General features: G+C 73.7%; 5 protein-coding genes across 5 annotated transcripts; 1 reads left to right on the forward strand and 4 right to left on the reverse strand.

Moving 5' to 3' along the window:
• Positions 1-1,228: 1,228 nt before the first annotated feature.
• Positions 1,229-1,759, reverse strand: RNF224 (ring finger protein 224). Its single transcript, XM_037493561.1, has one exon. The coding sequence runs from the start codon at positions 1,685-1,687 to the stop codon at positions 1,229-1,231; it is 459 nt and encodes a 152-aa protein (XP_037349458.1). The 5' UTR covers positions 1,688-1,759.
• Positions 1,760-2,881: 1,122 nt separating this feature from the next.
• Positions 2,882-4,620, reverse strand: CYSRT1 (cysteine rich tail 1). The gene is made up of 2 exons (XM_037492644.2): positions 4,413-4,620; positions 2,882-4,070 (listed from the first exon to the last, which is right to left on the reverse strand). Exon 2 carries the CDS (start codon positions 4,060-4,062, stop codon positions 3,646-3,648), a length of 417 nt encoding a protein of 138 aa, XP_037348541.1. The 5' UTR covers positions 4,063-4,070; positions 4,413-4,620; the 3' UTR covers positions 2,882-3,645.
• Positions 4,621-6,759: 2,139 nt separating this feature from the next.
• On the forward strand, positions 6,760-7,775 carry RNF208 (ring finger protein 208). Its single transcript, XM_037493837.2, has one exon. It carries the CDS (start codon positions 6,981-6,983, stop codon positions 7,773-7,775), a length of 795 nt encoding a protein of 264 aa, XP_037349734.1. The 5' UTR covers positions 6,760-6,980.
• Positions 7,776-8,882: 1,107 nt separating this feature from the next.
• LOC119232993 (RING finger protein 208) lies at positions 8,883-10,462 on the reverse strand. The gene is made up of 2 exons (XM_037495379.1): positions 10,376-10,462; positions 8,883-9,622 (listed from the first exon to the last, which is right to left on the reverse strand). The coding sequence occupies exons 1-2, from the start codon at positions 10,460-10,462 to the stop codon at positions 8,891-8,893; spliced, it is 819 nt and encodes a 272-aa protein (XP_037351276.1). The 3' UTR covers positions 8,883-8,890.
• Positions 10,152-15,934, reverse strand: NDOR1 (NADPH dependent diflavin oxidoreductase 1). Its single transcript, XM_037494082.2, has 14 exons — positions 15,800-15,934; positions 15,637-15,714; positions 13,406-13,503; positions 12,917-13,015; positions 12,752-12,853; positions 12,463-12,672; positions 12,239-12,360; positions 11,936-12,156; positions 11,753-11,860; positions 11,496-11,610; positions 11,239-11,385; positions 11,046-11,164; positions 10,786-10,880; positions 10,152-10,704 (listed from the first exon to the last, which is right to left on the reverse strand). The coding sequence occupies exons 1-14, from the start codon at positions 15,932-15,934 to the stop codon at positions 10,560-10,562; spliced, it is 1,794 nt and encodes a 597-aa protein (XP_037349979.1). The 3' UTR covers positions 10,152-10,559.
• Between the last annotated feature and the right edge of the window lie 170 nt (positions 15,935-16,104).

Raw genomic sequence — 16,104 nt, forward strand, 5'->3', positions numbered from 1 at the left:
TCTGCCGGACCAGCCCGGGGCCTGTGGGACGCCAGCCCTGGTTCTGCTGGCCCTGTGGTGGTGGGCAGCAGGTCCAGGTGGCTTTGGAGGGCACCAGCCCGGAGGCCGGCCCGTTCACATCCTGATACTGTCTGGGCCGGGCCCGCCAGAGGCTTGGCGGATAAGCCCGGGGTGACCGGCCCCAGCCCAGGAGACATGTTTTCCTCTGCAATCCCCCCAGGCCACATTGCTGCCTAGCCCACTGCCTGCACTTGCAGGAAACCCTCCCCTGGGGCCTGGGGTCAGCGCCTTCCTGCCTGGCACGTCCAGGGAGAGTGCCCCCTGCTGGGCTGCCCGCTCAGGCAGGTCAGTCCAGGGCCTGCCCGCTGCCCGCTGGTCACAGAGTGCGGGGACTTTGCCCCAGGAGGGAGGAGGGTCTGGTTGTCCTCTCAGCAGGTGCTTGCAGCCCTCCCAGTCCTGCCACCCCTGCCCAGCGGCGGCCCTCCTGGGGCTCCCAGTGATGGTGGCTCCCGGGCGTAGCAGCCTGATGGGGTTCGTCACAGCTTGGAGGCTGCTCTGCGCCCTCGGAAGGGTCTGCAGTGGCCCCTGGCAGGCAGAAGGAAGCTGGGGCCAGGGGAGGACCCCCTGGGAAGTGGCTGTGCCGAGAGGTGCGGCCTCAGGCTGGTTGAGGGCCTGGCCTCTGGGCCTAGAACTGGCTGCGGTGTGGCCCGCTGACCGCCTCAGGCGTCCTGCCAGGGCAGCGCCTGACACACAGTGGCGCTCGATGGACTTTGCTGAGCGTGGACGTCACAGGGCCACCTTGTCATGGGGCGCCGGCTCCCTGCAGGCCTCTGGACGCAGGTCCACGGGGAGGGGCGGCACCCGGGCAGCGAGCAGGAGTAGCCTCGCCAGGCCTTGCCCTGCAGCCTGCACCCCGGCCTGGGCTCTGGCACCGGGTCCCTTCAGGGTCACCCTCTGGGCCAAGTGCAGACCTGGGCCGGGCCTGTGGGGGCTGTGGACAGCAGTGTGTCGCCCCGTGCCGGCAGGCCGCGTCCAGGCCCAGGGACCTGCACCCAGAACGGATGGGGTCACCAGCCACCAGTAGGGTCTCCACTTCGGACTGGGGCTCGAGGGTGTCCCGGCTGGGGTGGCCACTCAGTTCCCAAGAGGTCCTGGGTTGGCCTGGAGTGACCGGGGCCCAGGCAGGCATCCCGTGGAGGCAGCTCCCTGGGGGTGGGCGGGGCCGGGCTCAGACCTCAGGGCTGCCCGGGGGCTCCCAGCACAGGCTGCAGCAGCCCCCACGGCAGCGCTTGGGCTGGGGGCAGTGGGGCGGGGGGAGGGGCCCGGCTGGCTGCTGAGTGATGGCAGCGCTGCCCTCGAGGGGCGCGGGGGCCCGGGGCTCCACGCAGGGAGCCTCCCGCTCAGCCCTGACGGCCAGGAAGGCGGCCAGGTCGAGGTCCAGCATGGCCACCCCTCCGCGGGGCGTGGGTGTGCTCTGGCGGCACTGCGGGCAGGGGATCCAGCGCTGCTGGTGGGCCGCCATGTCCAGCCGCCGCACGCAGGCCTGGCAGAAGGTGTGGCCGCAGTAGAGGCGGCGCGGCAGGCGCCCTTGCAGGTCGTAGGCAGAGTAACAGACGATGCAGTCGCCCCGCTGGGCGCCGGCGGCTGCCCCTTCCGTGGAGGCCCGGGGCCCCTCGGGCCGCAGCATCCTGGGGAGCGTGCAGGGAAGCTGCCACCGGTCGTCCACCACCCAGCTGACCGGGTGGTCAGGGCTCTCGTCTCGGGACCCCAGTCCAGAGAACGGGAGCCTCTGCAAGCCTGTGGGGGTGCCCCGTGGGGCTGGGGCATAGCCCCGTGGAGCCCGGGGCTGACTGGGCAGCGCCGCCCTACCCAGCCCTGGCCCACGCCCACCGGCCCGGCTGCTCTTACCTGCATCTGCTCCCCTGGGCGGCTATGCCCAGCCCGAGGGTGGCCAGGATGGGGGAACCCAGGGCACCCTGCGGCCTTTTCCCTGCGGCTCGAATTACTGGCTGAGTATGACGAGCCTGTGAGGAGGCAGGTGGCGGCTGTGGGGCGGGCGTGGGCTCCCCTTTCAGCCACGGCACGCTTGCAACTAGATCCAGCGGCACTAGGAATGCGGCAGGAGATGAGGTGCCCCCCAGCCCACGCCCCATCCTCTCCAGGCCCAGACCACCCCCACCCCGCCCCACTCTCAGGCTCTTCTTGGCGTTGGCCCATCCACCAGCTCTTGGGTCAAGCGTCACCTCCTCCAGGAAGCCTGCCAGGAGCCCTGCTGTCAGCCGTGAGGGGCCTGCTGTTCTGGCTCCATCACAGCTTGTGTCCGGCGCAGCTGGAGGGCCAGGGCAAGGCACCAGCGGCAGGACAGGACGGTGCTGCCCAGCCAGCAGGGGACACCTCCATCAGGGCCTGGGCCAGGGCTGCGACACCACATGGCCGGCTGGAGCCAGCCCCGCAAGGCGGACGCTCGCGTGCAGATCTCACTCCTGGGGATCTGCCTGGCCACAGCCCCGGGCACAACAGCAGGGGGCGTGGAGGCACGGCGGGAGGGGTCAGGACCCCGGAACCCTCAGGACTGGCTGGGAGGAAGCCAAGGGTCACAGGGGCCGCTCCTCGTTCTCCGCTGGCAGTCTCCAGGCTGGTCAGACGGGTTTCCGTGGCTGCCCGGGTGGGGTCGTGCTCCCGTGGGGGCCGGCCTGGAGGCAGCCTGGCACGCCCGAGTCCCGTGCATCAGGCCAGTGACACGTTGCCCACGCCCAGAGACCGGCCCTGCGGGTGGCTGGTCACCACGGGTCAGGGGCGGGCTGGCCCCGGGACCCGTCTGGCCTGCGAGGCCTGCCAGGCGCCTTCCTCTGGCCACCCCTGCCCAGCCCAGAACTGCCAGGCCCCCGCCCTGGCCGTGGTGCTCACTCCTGGCCCGGCAGCCCGGCTTCATGTGGCTCAGCTCCCCGGACACCCCAGCAGCCTGTGTGCTGGCCCGTCTGGGCGGCCCCGCCCCCTCCAGACTCCCAGGCCGCGGCAGCGGAGAGCAGCCCACGGAGGTGATCAGGAAGTCGGGTGTTTGGTGAGAAACCAGAAAACGCCCAGCTGAGGACGCGCCGTGACTCACGGCCACCAGGCCCCACTCCCCGAAACCTGCTGGTGCCGCCCTCCTGAGCAGCCGCCAACCTTCTTTTCCTCCTGCGCCTTATCAAGGGCTCCACCTCGTGCGGGCTCAGCGCCGTCCTGTGTCCAATGCACAGGCTGACCCGTCTCGGCCGGGGCCTGGGCCTCAAGGAATTCAGACCCAGGCCCGCAGGGAACACACTCCCGCCCCTCCTGTCGCGTCCCCGGCAGGCCAGATGCCTGCGGCCCACGTGATAGCAGCTTCCCCACACCCTGGTGGCCCAGACAGGCTGGGGCTCTGGCGTCCTCCAGACAGGGACCTCCCCAAGGGACCACCGCGAACGAGGAGTCACCAGACACGCTTCCTCTGCTTTATTGCCGCGGCCTGGCCCCGGGGAGGTGGCCAGGGCACCCCAGGCTGCCCGTGCTGTGCCCGGGGCTCCCTCTCTAGACCCGAGCTGGGCCAATGGCCTCCGTGGGTCAGCGCCTCTGTCCAGGCAAGAAGTGGCCGGCCCAGGCCGCGGTGCGGCCACCCAGGTGGGGCTAGGAGACGACGCAGCAGCTGTGGCAGCGGCAGAAGCGTGGGCAGTGGCAGCAGGAGCAGCAGGGGCAGCAGCAGCAGTGGTGGGCGATGTCGTCTCCACGCCCGACGGGTGGCAGGCCGGCGTAGGTCAGTCCTGCTGGGTGCTGCCCGCAGCCGCAGCCGTAGGGGTTGCTGGGCTGCTGCAAGGCCTGCTGACCCTGGCCAGCCGCTGCCCCCTTGGCCCCCTCGCAGCCCGGAGTCTCGCTCACTTGTGGGAGGCAGGTGGGCTCGGGGGCGCAGGGCTCCTCTGGCAGAGGCCCCGACTCTGGGGAGCAGGGGGACGTCTGCAGCTGCTGCCCCAGGTCGGGCCGCAGCTGCGCCCGGGGTATGCTGACATGGGCATACGGGTTCTTGACGAGCATCTCGTGAGGGTCCATGGCCTAGCCTGGCACGGGGGACAGAGGAGGCGACATTGGGGCGGGGGGCGGGGGGAGCCAGCGACAGCCCCGGGAAAGCCTGCCGGGGAAAGCCAGGCTGAGGCCCCTCACCGGGGCTCAGGGTCCCTACAGCCCAGGGGCCCTGGGCACGGAGGTGCCCCGAGTGGTGCCCCGAGTGCGCCAGGGGTGGGCCGCAAGGGTGGGTGAGGGCAGCTCCCCCGCACCCTCCGGGCTCCCTTCCTGCGTGGCAGTGCCCCGGGAGGGGCCGGGGAGGGGCGCGGGTGAGAATGGGGGCCCGGGGCTGTCCCTGGGGCGCGCCTGGTGTAGGGAGCCCTCGGACAAGGACCCACCTGAAGTGGCGATGGCGCGTCCGTCCTCCCGTCCTCTGGGCTCCTGGTCCCAGCGCCGGGGACACCGCGGCCGCCTTTTCCCTCCCGGGGAGGGGCGGGGCGCGGGGCGGGCGGCTCAGAGAGGGTTTCCCAAGATTCGGGGGAGGGCCCTGGGCGCGCCCCGCAGGCCGAGCGCGTGCCAGAGGACAGAGGCGGGCTGGCCCCGGGACCCGTGCGGGGCCCCGCGGGGTCCGGCCGGGAGGCGGGCTCCGGCGACGCGCCGCGGCCAGCGGAACCGACCCCGCCGGCGGCCGGGCCGCGCGCAGGACCTGCGGCTCGTCCGCGAGGCTGCGGCTCGCCCCTGGCCGGCGGCTCGGGGCCCCGCGCCCCGCCTTGGGGCGCCCCGCGCCCCCATCCTTGGCCCGGGCGACGCCGCCTTCTCCCCGGGCAGCAGCAGCGCGCCCGGGCCGCGGGGGACAGCGGCGGCGGCCCCGGCGGCCGCGCCCCCAGGCCTCGCGCCGGAGGGAAGCCCCGGAAGCGCGGCACCACGTCGGACGTGCCCCGCGCCCAGGGGGGCCACGTGCCCGTGCGGGCCGGCGCGAACGGCCCGGACGCGAGCTCCGCCGCTGCGGCCGCGGATGCCGGGGAGCCGGTCGCGGCCCGGACCCGGAGGCCACCAGGGAGCCCCACCGCGCACGCGCGGAGCCGCGCCCCCCGCCCGGCCGCGAGGCGGAGGCTGGCGCATGCGCACGCGGGCGCGGGGCGGCCGGTGGGAACGTGGTTCCCAGAAGCCTTCGCGCCCGAGGGTTTTTCCGAAGACCCGGCTCGGCCTCCCGCCTCGGACGGCGCGGGCGCTGCGGGCCCGGGTCGAGGCGCGGTCGGGGCCGCGCCCGCGGGCACGCGCCCCGCGGGGCCGGGCGATGGGCCGGCAGGGGCCGAGGGGGCCCCACCCCCGCCGGCCCGCGGCCCCGCGCCCCCTCGCCCCCGCCGGCCCGCGGGGCGGGGGACGGGCCGGCACCGGCCGGGCCCCCAGAGCCCGACGTCGGGCGGGCCGGAGCGCCCCGGGCCGGGGTCGCCGGGGTCCGCGTGCTGCCCCGGCCCGCGGGCCTCCGGGCGCTGCTGCCCGGCTCCGAGGGGCCCGCCGGGCCCGGCGCGTCGCGAGGTGGCCGGCGGGCGGGCAGTGCCGGGGGCAGCGGCGCCGGCCGGGCGGCACGCGGCCCCGAGGCGCGCCTCGCGCTGACCCGACGGCCGGCGGGCGCGTGCTCCGGGGCGCCCCGCCCGTCCCCGCCGCCCTCAGGCCCCGGCCCCGCGAGGCGCCCGTCGCCGGGCCGGCGGGGGACGGAGGGACGTGCCGGGCGCGCCCCCGGGGCGCCCGCAGGGGCGGGCGGACACAGGGAGGGGCCTGGCCCCCCTCGGCGCCGCCCCGCGCTGGGCCTGGGCGGGGGAACAGGGGCCCCTCCCGGAGCCGGCGGGGCGCGGCCCGGACCCCGCGCCGGGCGGGGCGGGGCGGGGCGGGGCGGGGCGGGGCGGGGGCGACCCCGGGAGCGGGCCGGCCGCGGCGGATCGAGGGGCGGCGAGCGCCTGGCCCCGCCCCGCGGACCCCGCGCGGGTCCCCAGACGGGGGGTGGCGCTGCGGGCGCGGGCGGGCGCCGCGCGCACTGCGGTCCCCGCGCCTCCGCCGCAGCGCGCGCCGCGCTCCGCACGCACCTGCCGCCGCGCCCGCGCCCCTGCCCGGCCCCGCGCCGCCCGCGCCCGGAGCTGCCCGCGGCCCTGCCTGGCCGGCCGCCCCCGCAGCCGCCGCCGCCGCCGGAGCCGCCGCCGCGCCGGGCCCGGCCGGGCGCGCCCCGGGCCTGCCTTTGATTCAACCTCTGCGGCGCGGCGCGCGGCCCGGACGCCAGGCTGGGGCAGGTGAGCGCGGCGCGGCGCGGGGGCCGGGCGCGGGGTCGCGGGGTCGCGGGGCGCCCCTCGCGCGGGCGGGCGGGCGGGCGGGGGTCGGGGTCAGAGGTCGCGCGCCCGGGCTTTGTGCGGGGCGGGCTGGGCCGGGGCGCGGCCCTGACGCGGTCTCTCACCTGCAGCTCGGGCCGGGGCCAGGCCTCTCCGCCCGCGCCGCGCCCGCGGCCCGGGGCCCCCCGCAGCCAGGGCCCGGGCTAGCTGCCTTCCCTGGGCGCCCTGTCCTGGAGCCATGGGGCCCACCTAGCCCCTGCCCGCCCGGATGTCCCGGCCCGGGGCCTGCTGACTTCGGCTGCAGGGGGAGCCCCCCCCACGCCCCCTTGCCAGCGGCCGCCGGAGACCCCGGGTGAGCCCCTGGGCCAGACCTGCAGCCCGGGGCAGCCTCCCACCCCGCCCTGTCCCCGCCTCCCGCCCCCACCTCCGCCCCTCCCTCCTCCTCGGACTGGACCAGAGAAGCCACTGTGGCCACTGGGGGGACCACTGCACCCCCAGCTCTCGCCGGCCACCTCCAGGAGTCCACGGGGCGGCCGAGGTCCCCACCAAGCCTGGCGGGACCAGGATGCTGCCCCCTTGCCTCCCCCCCGGCCCCACCCAACACCCCCACCTGCTCCCACGCCCAGTCTGACCGGAGACCACCCGATGCGGGCTGACCCCGGGCCCGAGGTGGGCAGCGGCTGGCCGGGCCTCCTCATGTCCTGCCTGAAGGGCCCCCATGTCATCCTCAAGATGGAGGCCGTGAAGATCGTCCACCCTGAGAAGTTCCCCGAGCTGCAGGCGGCCGCCCCCTGCTTCCCAGCCGCACCCCGGCCCGCCCCTACTTTGGCACCCAAGCGTGCCTGGCCCGCAGACACGGAGGTCATCGCCAACCAGGCCTGTGGGGGTGGCGTGCCAGCCCCGGAGGGGGCGCCTCGCACCCCGCCCCTGCCGCGCAGGCCCCGCAAGGGCAGCACCGAGCTGGGCTTCCCCCGCGTGGCGCCCGCGGACGAGGTCATCGTGAACCAGTACGTGATGCGGCCAGGCCCGCCGTCCGCGGGGGCTCCCCCGGTGGCGCCAGCCGCGGGCGAGCCCCTGGAGTGCCCCACCTGTGGGCACACGTACAACGCCACGCAGCGGCGGCCGCGCGTGCTGTCCTGCCTGCACTCGGTGTGCGAGCAGTGCCTGCAGATCCTCTACGAGTCCTGCCCCAAGTACAAGTTCATCTCCTGCCCCACCTGCCGCCGCGAGACCGTGCTCTTCACCGACTACGGCCTGGCCGCGCTGGCCGTCAACACATCCCTGCTGAGCCGCCTGCCCCCCGAGGCTCTGACCGCCCCGTCGGGCGGCCAGTGGGGGGGCGAACCCGAGGGCAGCTGCTACCAGACCTTCCGGCAGTACTGCGGGGCCGCCTGCACCTGCCAGGCCCGCAACCCGCTGTCCGCCTGCTCCATCATGTAGCCGCCGCTGCCGGGGCTGCCGCGCCTTCCGGGCCGCCTGCCCTGCCGCCCCCCACCCACCGCAGCTTCTGGCCCCCGCCCGCGTGGCATTGCCGCTGCAGCCAACTCTGCCATTAAAACTCTTTGCCAAAGTCCGCACCTCGTGCCCTGGACTGAAGCCCCCCGTGGCCTGCACCTAGCCGGCTCGGGCCTGGAGCTGCCAGAGGAGGGCCTGGCCTGCGGGAGCCCCCGCTGGCCCTGCGTGTGGGGGGGGGCGGGGCCCTGCTCGCGCGCAGAACCCACGCACCTGCCTAGAGCGGCTGCCTGTGAGGGCGGGGCCGCAGAGCGGGCCAGGCGAGCCGGGAGGGACGTGTCCTTGGGACTGGCCCTTGGATGCGGGGGTGGCTACATGGGGGCAAATCCGTCCGCCTGGCTCCTGGGGCCACCTGACCCTCGAGGTCACGTGGGGACAGCTGGGGGCCAGTGTGAGTGGGGCTGGGGCGAGGCCGGCAGAGATGGTGGTGGGGGTGGGGACCCTGCGGCCTGCCTGGCACTCGGGCCACCTGGACGCAAGACGGGGCCTCCGCAGCGGTGGGAGGAGGCCAGCGGCGAGGATGGAGCGGGAGAACAGGGACAGAGGACTGGCGGCAGGAGCCGTGTATTGACAGACGTTTCCTGGGCCAGGCACAGCCGCCGGAGGGGCCCAGTCATGCCAGCCTTCTGTGATGGCCCCTGCCTGGGACCTGAGCCTGGGGGCATGTGGGAGTCCCTTGGGCCACCCCTGAACATGCGCTGCGAGAACCCTCCTCTCTGCTGCCCTGACCTTCAGGGGATGTGTACTGGCCCTTGCCGGGTACGCAGCCCCTGCCCAGCCCGCCCGCCCTGGACTCGGTGCTGCCAAGGCCCGCTGTGCCCGCGGCAGACGGGCCGGGCCTAGCGAGGTCGGGGTGGGCCCGGGCCTCCTGCGGTGCTGTGCTGGCTGTGGCTAGCTCCCCGCGCCTGGTGCGCTGGTCTCTGGCAGGCTCCTGGGCGGCCCTCAGCTGGCCGTGGTCTCTCGGAGACTCGAGCTTATCAGGCTTGGGTGTTTCCGCCAGGTCCTGGCCCCGGCAAGGCAGGCCCGGGTGGTGGGTGGCCTGCTCAGTGGCCCACACGGTCCAGCAGCATGAAGAGCAGCCCCAGCAGCATGAGCGGCGTGAAGACCAGAAGCAGCCCCAGCAGCTCCAGGCCCAGCAGCCCCAGCAGGGCCAGGCGCCGGGCCCAGGGGCCCCGCTCCCGCAGGGCCCAGAGCCGGGTGCCCAGGCAGGGCGGGCAGGGCAGGAAGGGCAGGCAGCCCCGGCCCCCCATGGGCCCCACCAGGAAGCGGAACTGGTAGCGGTGCTCCAGGTAGCCCCAGGGCCCGCGGCCGCGGCGCTGGGGGGCTGGGGGCGGGGGGCGCGGGGGGCGCGGGGGCCCGTCGGCCCGCAGCAGCTCCTCCTGCAGCCGGCAGATCTCCCACTCCAGCACCGGCGTCTTCTGGCGGCACAGCGGGCAGCGCACCCGGCCCAGGTCCACGCTGGGGGCTGTGCCCAGCAGCCGCCGCAGGCAGCCCTCGCACAGGCCGTGGCCGCAGTTCAGCAGGGCCAGGCGGTGCGCGCCCGGCCCGTAGGGCTCTGTGCAGATGGGGCACTCCTCGCCCGCAGCCACTTGCTGCTGCCCTGGGCGCCCGGCCAAGGGGCAGGCAGGGGCTGTGCCCCCCAGCAGGGGGTCTCTGCCTGCTGCTCCGGGGCTCTGAGGGGCCCTGCCGTCCGCTCCTCCTTCCGCTGGCTCTTGGCGCAGCGGGTCCGAGCACTCAGGGCCCCGGGGGCAGCGGGGAGCTGGGCCAGCCCAGGGCTGCGGGCAGCGAGGCTGTGAGCATGGGCCCCGGGGCCTGGTGCAGGGGCGGGGGCCCCGGGGCAGGAGTCCGGGAGGGCAGGTCGGGGCCCCAGAGTGGCGCCCGGCGGCTGTTGCCCTGAGGAGGAACAGCGTGGTCCTCCAGGACGGTGCGGGAGCGGGCACTGACCTCACAGCGGCGCTGCCTCCTTCTGGCTCTGCGCCCCACTGGAGCCAACGTCGTGGAGCCCCAGCTCCAGGGGGCCTCCGGCCCGTGGCCACCCCACCCCACCCAGCCCGGCCAGGCAGCGCCTGGTCCGGCCGGTGTCAGGCACCCGGAGATTCCAGGTGGAGGCAGCGCTGGGACAGCTCGCCAGACTGCTCCAGCCGGATTTCAAGGACCTCCCAGGGGCGGGGAGAGTGCCGCCCGGCCCCCGCCCCACCCCGCCTGCCAGGCCGGCTCCCGGGCTGGACAGGGTCAGCTGGTCCTGCCCGGGCACCTCCAGCCCTTGCTTTCCTGCCCCTCTCCAGGCTGTCGGCCGGGTCAGGGCCCATGCAAGGGGGCAGACGGGCACTGCCCACTGTATTAGGGGAGACACCCAAGGGCTGCGGGCAGAGGCAGCTGGGGCCACCCTGGGCACAGTACTCCCCCACCAGCGCCACGAGGGGAGCACACCAGGGCAGACAGCAGAGCCATGTTTATTGCTGGGGTTCCTGCCACTTCACACACCCATGCTTTGGGGCACAGAGTACCCCAAAACGGCTGACTGGTACCTGCTGCCCATCAGGCCGCGATGCCCAGGGCACAGGTGGGGAAAGGGCAACAGGAAGCTGAACCCGGATGGGGCGGGTCCAGGTCATCTGGTGTGCAGGGAGCTGGCTGCCCTGCTGCTGGTGGGGGGGGGCCTGGGCCCGCGGGGGCAGCGGTCAGAGTGGCCAGCGCCGGCTGGACGGCCCCTCAGGCCCACGTCTCGGCCTGGAAACGCAGCTTCCGCTGGAGCCCAGCAAGGTAGGCGGCCGCCTCGGGCCCGGAGAGCCCTCCCTCCTCCTGGAAGATGGACGTCAGGGCTTCCGACACGCCCACGGGCATGTCCTTGGCGTTGCTGGGGGAACAGGCAAGAGGGCTCAGGGCTCAGGGTGGCCGGCACTTCCGCTGCCTCCCCCCGCGCTAGGGCTGTGCTCACCCCGCCAGGTAGAAGAAGGCGCCCTGGCCGTCCAGCAGCCGCCACACCAGGGCCCCGTGCTCCCGCAGCCGGTGCTGCACGTACACCTTCTGCTCCTGCGGGGGGGCGGGGGTCAGCACCCCAGCATTCCCGGCCAGTCCTCCCAGCCCCCAATCCTCTCTGGCCCCCCGCCCGCCCCCCAGCATCCTTCCCACGCTCCAAGGCAAGCCCCGTGCTCCCTGTGCCCCTACCCCACCCCACCCCTCTCCAGGAGCATCCACCTGCTCGCGGGAAAAGGCGGTGAACAGGCTCAGGCAGCCCCTCTCCTCCAGCTCCTTCCACTCGGTCTCCCAGTAGAAGTCCTGGTCCCGCCGGCGGCACCCGAAAAACAAGAAGTTTCCTGGGGGGACACAGGGCGGCCTGAGTCTGGCCCACGCCTGAGTGTGCAGCTCCCCTGCCTGGCCGTGCGCTCACCGGTCTGGCCCCGGGCCACGCGCTCCTGGATGGCTGCTCGGAAGGGGGCCACGCCGGTGCCAGGCCCCACCATGATCACGGGCGTGCCTGGTGTCTCAGGGAAGGCCAGGCTCCCGGGACGCACCCACAGGGGCACCTCAACAGGTCCTGTCACGGGAAGGAGGCGCGTGAGGAAGCCTGGAGGGCCAGGACCCCGCCCAGGCCTAGCCATGTCCAGGTCAGGTCCCAGGCCACACCCTCCCCCCGGAGCCGCGCACCTCGCTCAGGGTCCAGAGACGCCAGCCAGGACGAGCAGAGGCCCCGGCGGGGTTCCCGGAGGCGGGTCCGGTACTGCACCACGGCCACGAGGATCTGCAGCCTCGAGGGGTGCACCTGCAGAGACGGCGGTAGGTGCCCCACTGGTGGCTGCCCCACCCCCACCGCCAGACCCACCAGCCCACCAGGCGCGACCCCGCGCGGGGTGGCCATCGCCTGCCGGTCAGGGTCCTGCCCTCTCCCTGACGCCGGCCCTCACCAGCTCGGAGGAGGCGATGGAGAAGGCCCTGGGTCGGATCGGGGGGATGAGGTCCAGCAGGTAGTCTGGGGGGACGGCGCCAGCCGAGTGCGGGAAGTCACAGAGCACCTGGGGAAGACGGCCTCAGGGGGCTGCCAGCCCCGCCCCTGCCCGGCCCACCTGCCCTGCCCGGCCGGGCCGCACCTCCAGGGTGGTCCTGCGGGGCCTTGTGCAGTAGCTCAGCAGCTGCTCCTGGCCCTGGGCCGAGCTGAGCTCCAGCAGCTTCTCCCGCTCTAGCTGGTGGGGGGACAGGCAGGCCAGGAGCTCGAAGAAGGAGCGGCGGGGCACGCTGGCGATGTCCAGGTACCGGGACACGAGGTGCCGCACGGAGCAGGGCTGCGGCAGCCGGGCGGGGCGGGGCACACCTGCGGCGGGGGGGGCGTAGCGGCAGGCCGGGGGCGGGCGAGGGCCTCCGGGCGGGGCCGTGGCAGGGCCCCCCAGGCTCACCTGGCTCCCGGGGCTGCAGGGTGAAGAGCTGGTCGGGGTCCAGGCCCAGCAGCTGGCAGAACTGCTGGACGGGGCCGGCCGCGTTCTCGGGCCGGAGCAGCACCACGTCCCCAGGTGCGAAACTGTGGGGAGCCACGGGCGGGACGGGCTCACCTCTGCCCGGAGCAGGGGCCGCGGGTGGGAGGAGGGGGCGCCCTGCCCGCCCGCCCGAGGGAGGGGCCCACCTGAGCCCAGAGCCTGCAACGTCAAACTCGATCATGCGGACGTCCTGGAAGTGGGCGGGGCCGGTCACTCTCCGATTAGCCACCATGGGCGCCGGGAAGGGCCTCAGCTCCGACGGCGGACCCGGCGGGCCTGTCGCGGCCCCATCCTGCTCCTCGGGGCTGGTCCTGGGGGCCCCCTGCAGGAGCTGCAGGCTGAAGGTGGAGGGCAGGCTGCGGGAAGGCAGGGGCAGCGTCAGGCCGCGAGGCCCGGGAGTGGCCCGAGGGAGGGCCCCGCGGCCGCAACACTCACGGGACTCCGGGAGGGATCACGCCAAGGTCGGAGGGCACGGGGTGCAGCCCCAGCACCTTCTCCCACAGGTCCTGCAGCCAGGGGTCGATGGCGGCGTCGGGGCTGTGGAGAGAGGGAGCTCAGGCGGGCCCGCACCCCCACCCCCGCCCGGGCCCCCACACTCACCCCAGCTCATGCTGGTCGTCGGCCAGGCCCACAGGCAGCAGGGCGCTGCCCCCCAGCTGGAGCAGCCTGCGGTGCAGCTTCTTGGCCACAAAATTAAACCTGTGAAGAGTGAGCAGGCAGCTGGGTGGCTGGGGGGAGGGCAGCACCCCTCACTGCGGCCCTCCCGGGGCGCGCCTGGGGCCTGGCCGGCGCCCGCGGTGCAGGAAGCAGCCACGTCCTGCAGAACCGAGTGTCCTGCTGCCCAGGCGCTGCCCACTGTCCTTGCACAGAGGCCACCACATGCCCTGTGTGCCCCCAACCCATGCGGGGTGCCAGGACTCGAGGCTGTGGGTTCTTGGAGCTCCCCGGAAGCCAGAGCACCTGGACCCCCTTCCCATAAAAGCGGGGGAGCCCCGGCATGGCTGCCACCCCCGTGCCTGCCTCCCGCGCGGGTCCCTTGGTCAGGCCCCCCTGCCAAGCTCCATCCTGGCAGCCTGCCTGCCTGCTCACTTGGGGTAGGAGGAGTCCCCGAGGCCCAGGACGGCGAAGTCCAGCTGGCAGAGGGCGGTGGCCGGCAGGCTCTTCCGGAATATGAACCTCCAAAAGCGCTGGAGGAGCAGCCCAATTAGTGCCCGGCCTGCAGGGCATTCCCCACCCCCCACCGCTCCCTTCTCAGTCCGGCTGCCCCTCTGGTCCTTGTCCACCCACTCGGTGGAACTTCCTCCGCCAGGAACAGCTCTGGGGGCCCCGGACTCATGCCCGCCCACACGTTCTGCTGCCCAGCGTGCTGGCCAGGAGCTCCCCGTCCCCCTCCAGGGCTCCTTCGCCTCCACAGCGTTCCTGGCTGGCCCTTCGAGGGGGCCGTGTCCAGACCCAGAGATCCCGAGAACCCCACGGACACGTCAGGACCAACACGGCGGACTCTGGTGCGCCCCATCCTGACCTCATGCCCTGCCTTTGGCTGCCCACTTCGCTGGGGGCCCCTGGGGGAGGCCTCAGGCCCAGCCAGCCCTGGATCTCTCAAGCACACACCGGAGGGGCCTCGCTGGGCAGCAGGAAGCAGGCCTGGAGCTGGACGTGAGGGCGCTGACCACCGGCCCTGCGCGGGAACCCCACTCTCCGGCTCCAGGCCCGCCCTTCTCTGTGGACACCAACTCGGCCTGGGCAGCTCCCAAGCCCGCGGGTCCACCTATCGGGTCTTTCCCTCCACGTGGGGTGGCTCCTGGTGGCCTTTTGTGTTTCAGGTGGCGGAAAACAAGTTGCGACCTGTCACCCAGCAGGTCTCACAGTAGGGGACAAGGCAGGATCTTTCCCAGCAGCCCTTGGTTTCCAAAGAGAGGCCCCCCCCCGCCCCCGCCAGGGTGCATGCCGACCAGTGTGCTCAGGGGGCCAGTCCAGCGGCAGCTGGAGTCACACCCCCACCCCCACCACGTTCCTGGTCTGCAGCCGAGGCGCCTACTGTGGTTAGGGAGGCCCCGACCCCTCCTCGGGGGTCTTCCCTGCCTCCTACCCTGCTTCCACCACAGCTCAAGCTGCCATTTTCAAAGTGGAGTAAGCACCGCACCGGCCAGCCCTCCCCTCCTGCCTTCTGCTTTGCCTCACCTGGCCCCGCATCTTCAGTCTCTCCCCCACCAGCATTAAATGGGCCCAGGCCCCACCCGCAGTCCGCACATAGCCAGAGCCTTTCCAAAGCTGTCACTTCTGCTCACCCTGGATGCCTGTGACCGGAGTCAGTGACCGCCCCTCGCCATAGGACGCCTCCCTCCCCCCACACTGGGGCCACTGGGTGGCCTCTCCCCGCAGCCCTCCCGGGCCCCTTGTCCAGGGCAGCCCGTTGAGGGGGAAGAGGCGCTTCTTCCTGAGCAGCTGTGTTGGCCACTCCGGCCTCGACCTCCACCCGGCGCCGTCGTGGAGCTCTGGCCCACAGGCCATCGAAGCACCTGAGCCCCAATCCCTGTCTCTCTCATGTTTGAGGTGTCTGAGCCCATGTCCTATAAATCCCGCCTTCTTAACATCTCGGAGATGTGCTTTCTTCTCCCCTGCCCCCGGCGGATGGCAGCTCTGCTAGGACACACCCAGAGCTTCACGCTGCTCGCTGAGGGTTCCTTGGGGTCAGGCCTGCCTTCCTGCCGCTCTTCCCACCCCACCTGATCACCAGCTGTTCCAGCCTGAGCTGGCCAGCTCTTCCCGCAAGTGAGGCCATTTTTCTTGCTGTTCTGCACAGACACCCCCCCCCCACCTTTCCTGGCACCTGGTCAGCCTCCTTGTCCTTCTGGACTCAGCCTGCACGCTGTTCTTCCAGAAAGATCTCCTTGGAAGCCCAGGTTGGGCTGGACAGCCCTGTCAACGCTCCCGTGGCACCTGGGCTGTCCCCTTGCAGCGCCTCCTTCTGGCACTGCAACTGCCTCTCCAGCTCGTGGCTTCTGCGGCACTGGGCGGGCGGACAGAAGTGTGCGTGTGCGTGTGCGCTCACACTGGGTTGGAACAGAGGGGCGCTGCAGGATGGCCTGAGGGCTGGCCCCTGCGGGCCAAGCCACACTGAAATGGCCACTCGGGCCAGATTCACACACAACCTCGGAGAAACACAGGTCAAGGCGGGGAACAAAGCTCTCTGGTGGCCTCTGCAAGTTTATTGAGGGGGGCAGCCAGGGTCCCGGGGCGGCTCGGCGGGCTTCTGGCTCGGCCGGCAGCAGGGAGGGGCCGGGGCCCTGCGCCTGGGGCAGCGCGCCCGCCCGCCCTACCTGCATGTTGTCAGGAGGGTCTCCTTGGCCTGTGGTTGCACAAACGAATATCACCAGGGGCTCGTGAACCAGATTCGCCTCAAGGGAGAGACGCAGGAGTCAGGCCCGGGCAGCAGCGACCGCCCCGCCCCGCCGCCTCCCGCCCGAGCCCCGGAGGCCTCACCAGCGGGTAGGCGTCCAGGGCCTGCACCCGGCAGCCGAGGCGGCGGCGCCGGGCCCCGCGGCCCAGCCGCTCCGCCGCATCCTGCGCCGTGCCCGTCTGGCTGCCGAAGAGCACCAGCAGCCGCGCGCGCGGCATCGGCCCGGCCACCCCGGCCGCCCGGCGCGCCGCTTCCGGCCCCGCTTCCGGCTTCCGGCGCCGGCCGGAAGTGACGCCCTCGGGCCGCGCCCGGGGGCATGGCGGCCGAGCGCGGCGGGCGTCCGCGGGCGGCCAGTGCGGGGGGCCGGGCCGGGGCCGGCGGGGCGGCG

This window comes from Talpa occidentalis, unplaced genomic scaffold (genome assembly GCF_014898055.3).
Source record: "Talpa occidentalis isolate TD23 unplaced genomic scaffold, MPIMG_talOcc4v2.1 talOcc4.7, whole genome shotgun sequence".
Taxonomy (NCBI): domain Eukaryota; kingdom Metazoa; phylum Chordata; class Mammalia; order Eulipotyphla; family Talpidae; genus Talpa; species Talpa occidentalis.

Excerpts from the sequence above, each read along its gene's own strand:
- RNF224 (XM_037493561.1), bottom strand. The coding sequence starts at position 1,687 with ATGCTGCGGCCCGAGGGGCCCCGGGCCTCCACGGAAGGGGCAGCCGCC.
- CYSRT1 (XM_037492644.2), bottom strand. The coding sequence starts at position 4,062 with ATGGACCCTCACGAGATGCTCGTCAAGAACCCGTATGCCCATGTCAGC.
- RNF208 (XM_037493837.2), top strand. The coding sequence starts at position 6,981 with ATGCGGGCTGACCCCGGGCCCGAGGTGGGCAGCGGCTGGCCGGGCCTC.
- LOC119232993 (XM_037495379.1), bottom strand. The coding sequence starts at position 10,462 with ATGACCTGGACCCGCCCCATCCGGGTTCAGCTTCCTGTTGCCCTTTCC. Across the intron at positions 9,623-10,375 it reads CGCGGCCTGATGGGCAGCAG|CCCTGGGCTGGCCCAGCTCC; the intron begins GTACCAGTCAGC and ends CGCTGCCCGCAG.
- NDOR1 (XM_037494082.2), bottom strand. The coding sequence starts at position 15,934 with ATGCCGCGCGCGCGGCTGCTGGTGCTCTTCGGCAGCCAGACGGGCACG. Across the intron at positions 12,361-12,462 it reads GTTGCAGGCTCTGGGCTCAG|TTTCGCACCTGGGGACGTGG; the intron begins GTGGGCCCCTCC and ends GGCTCCCCACAG. Across the intron at positions 10,705-10,785 it reads GCCTTCTTCTACCTGGCGGG|CAACGCCAAGGACATGCCCG; the intron begins GTGAGCACAGCC and ends CTGTTCCCCCAG.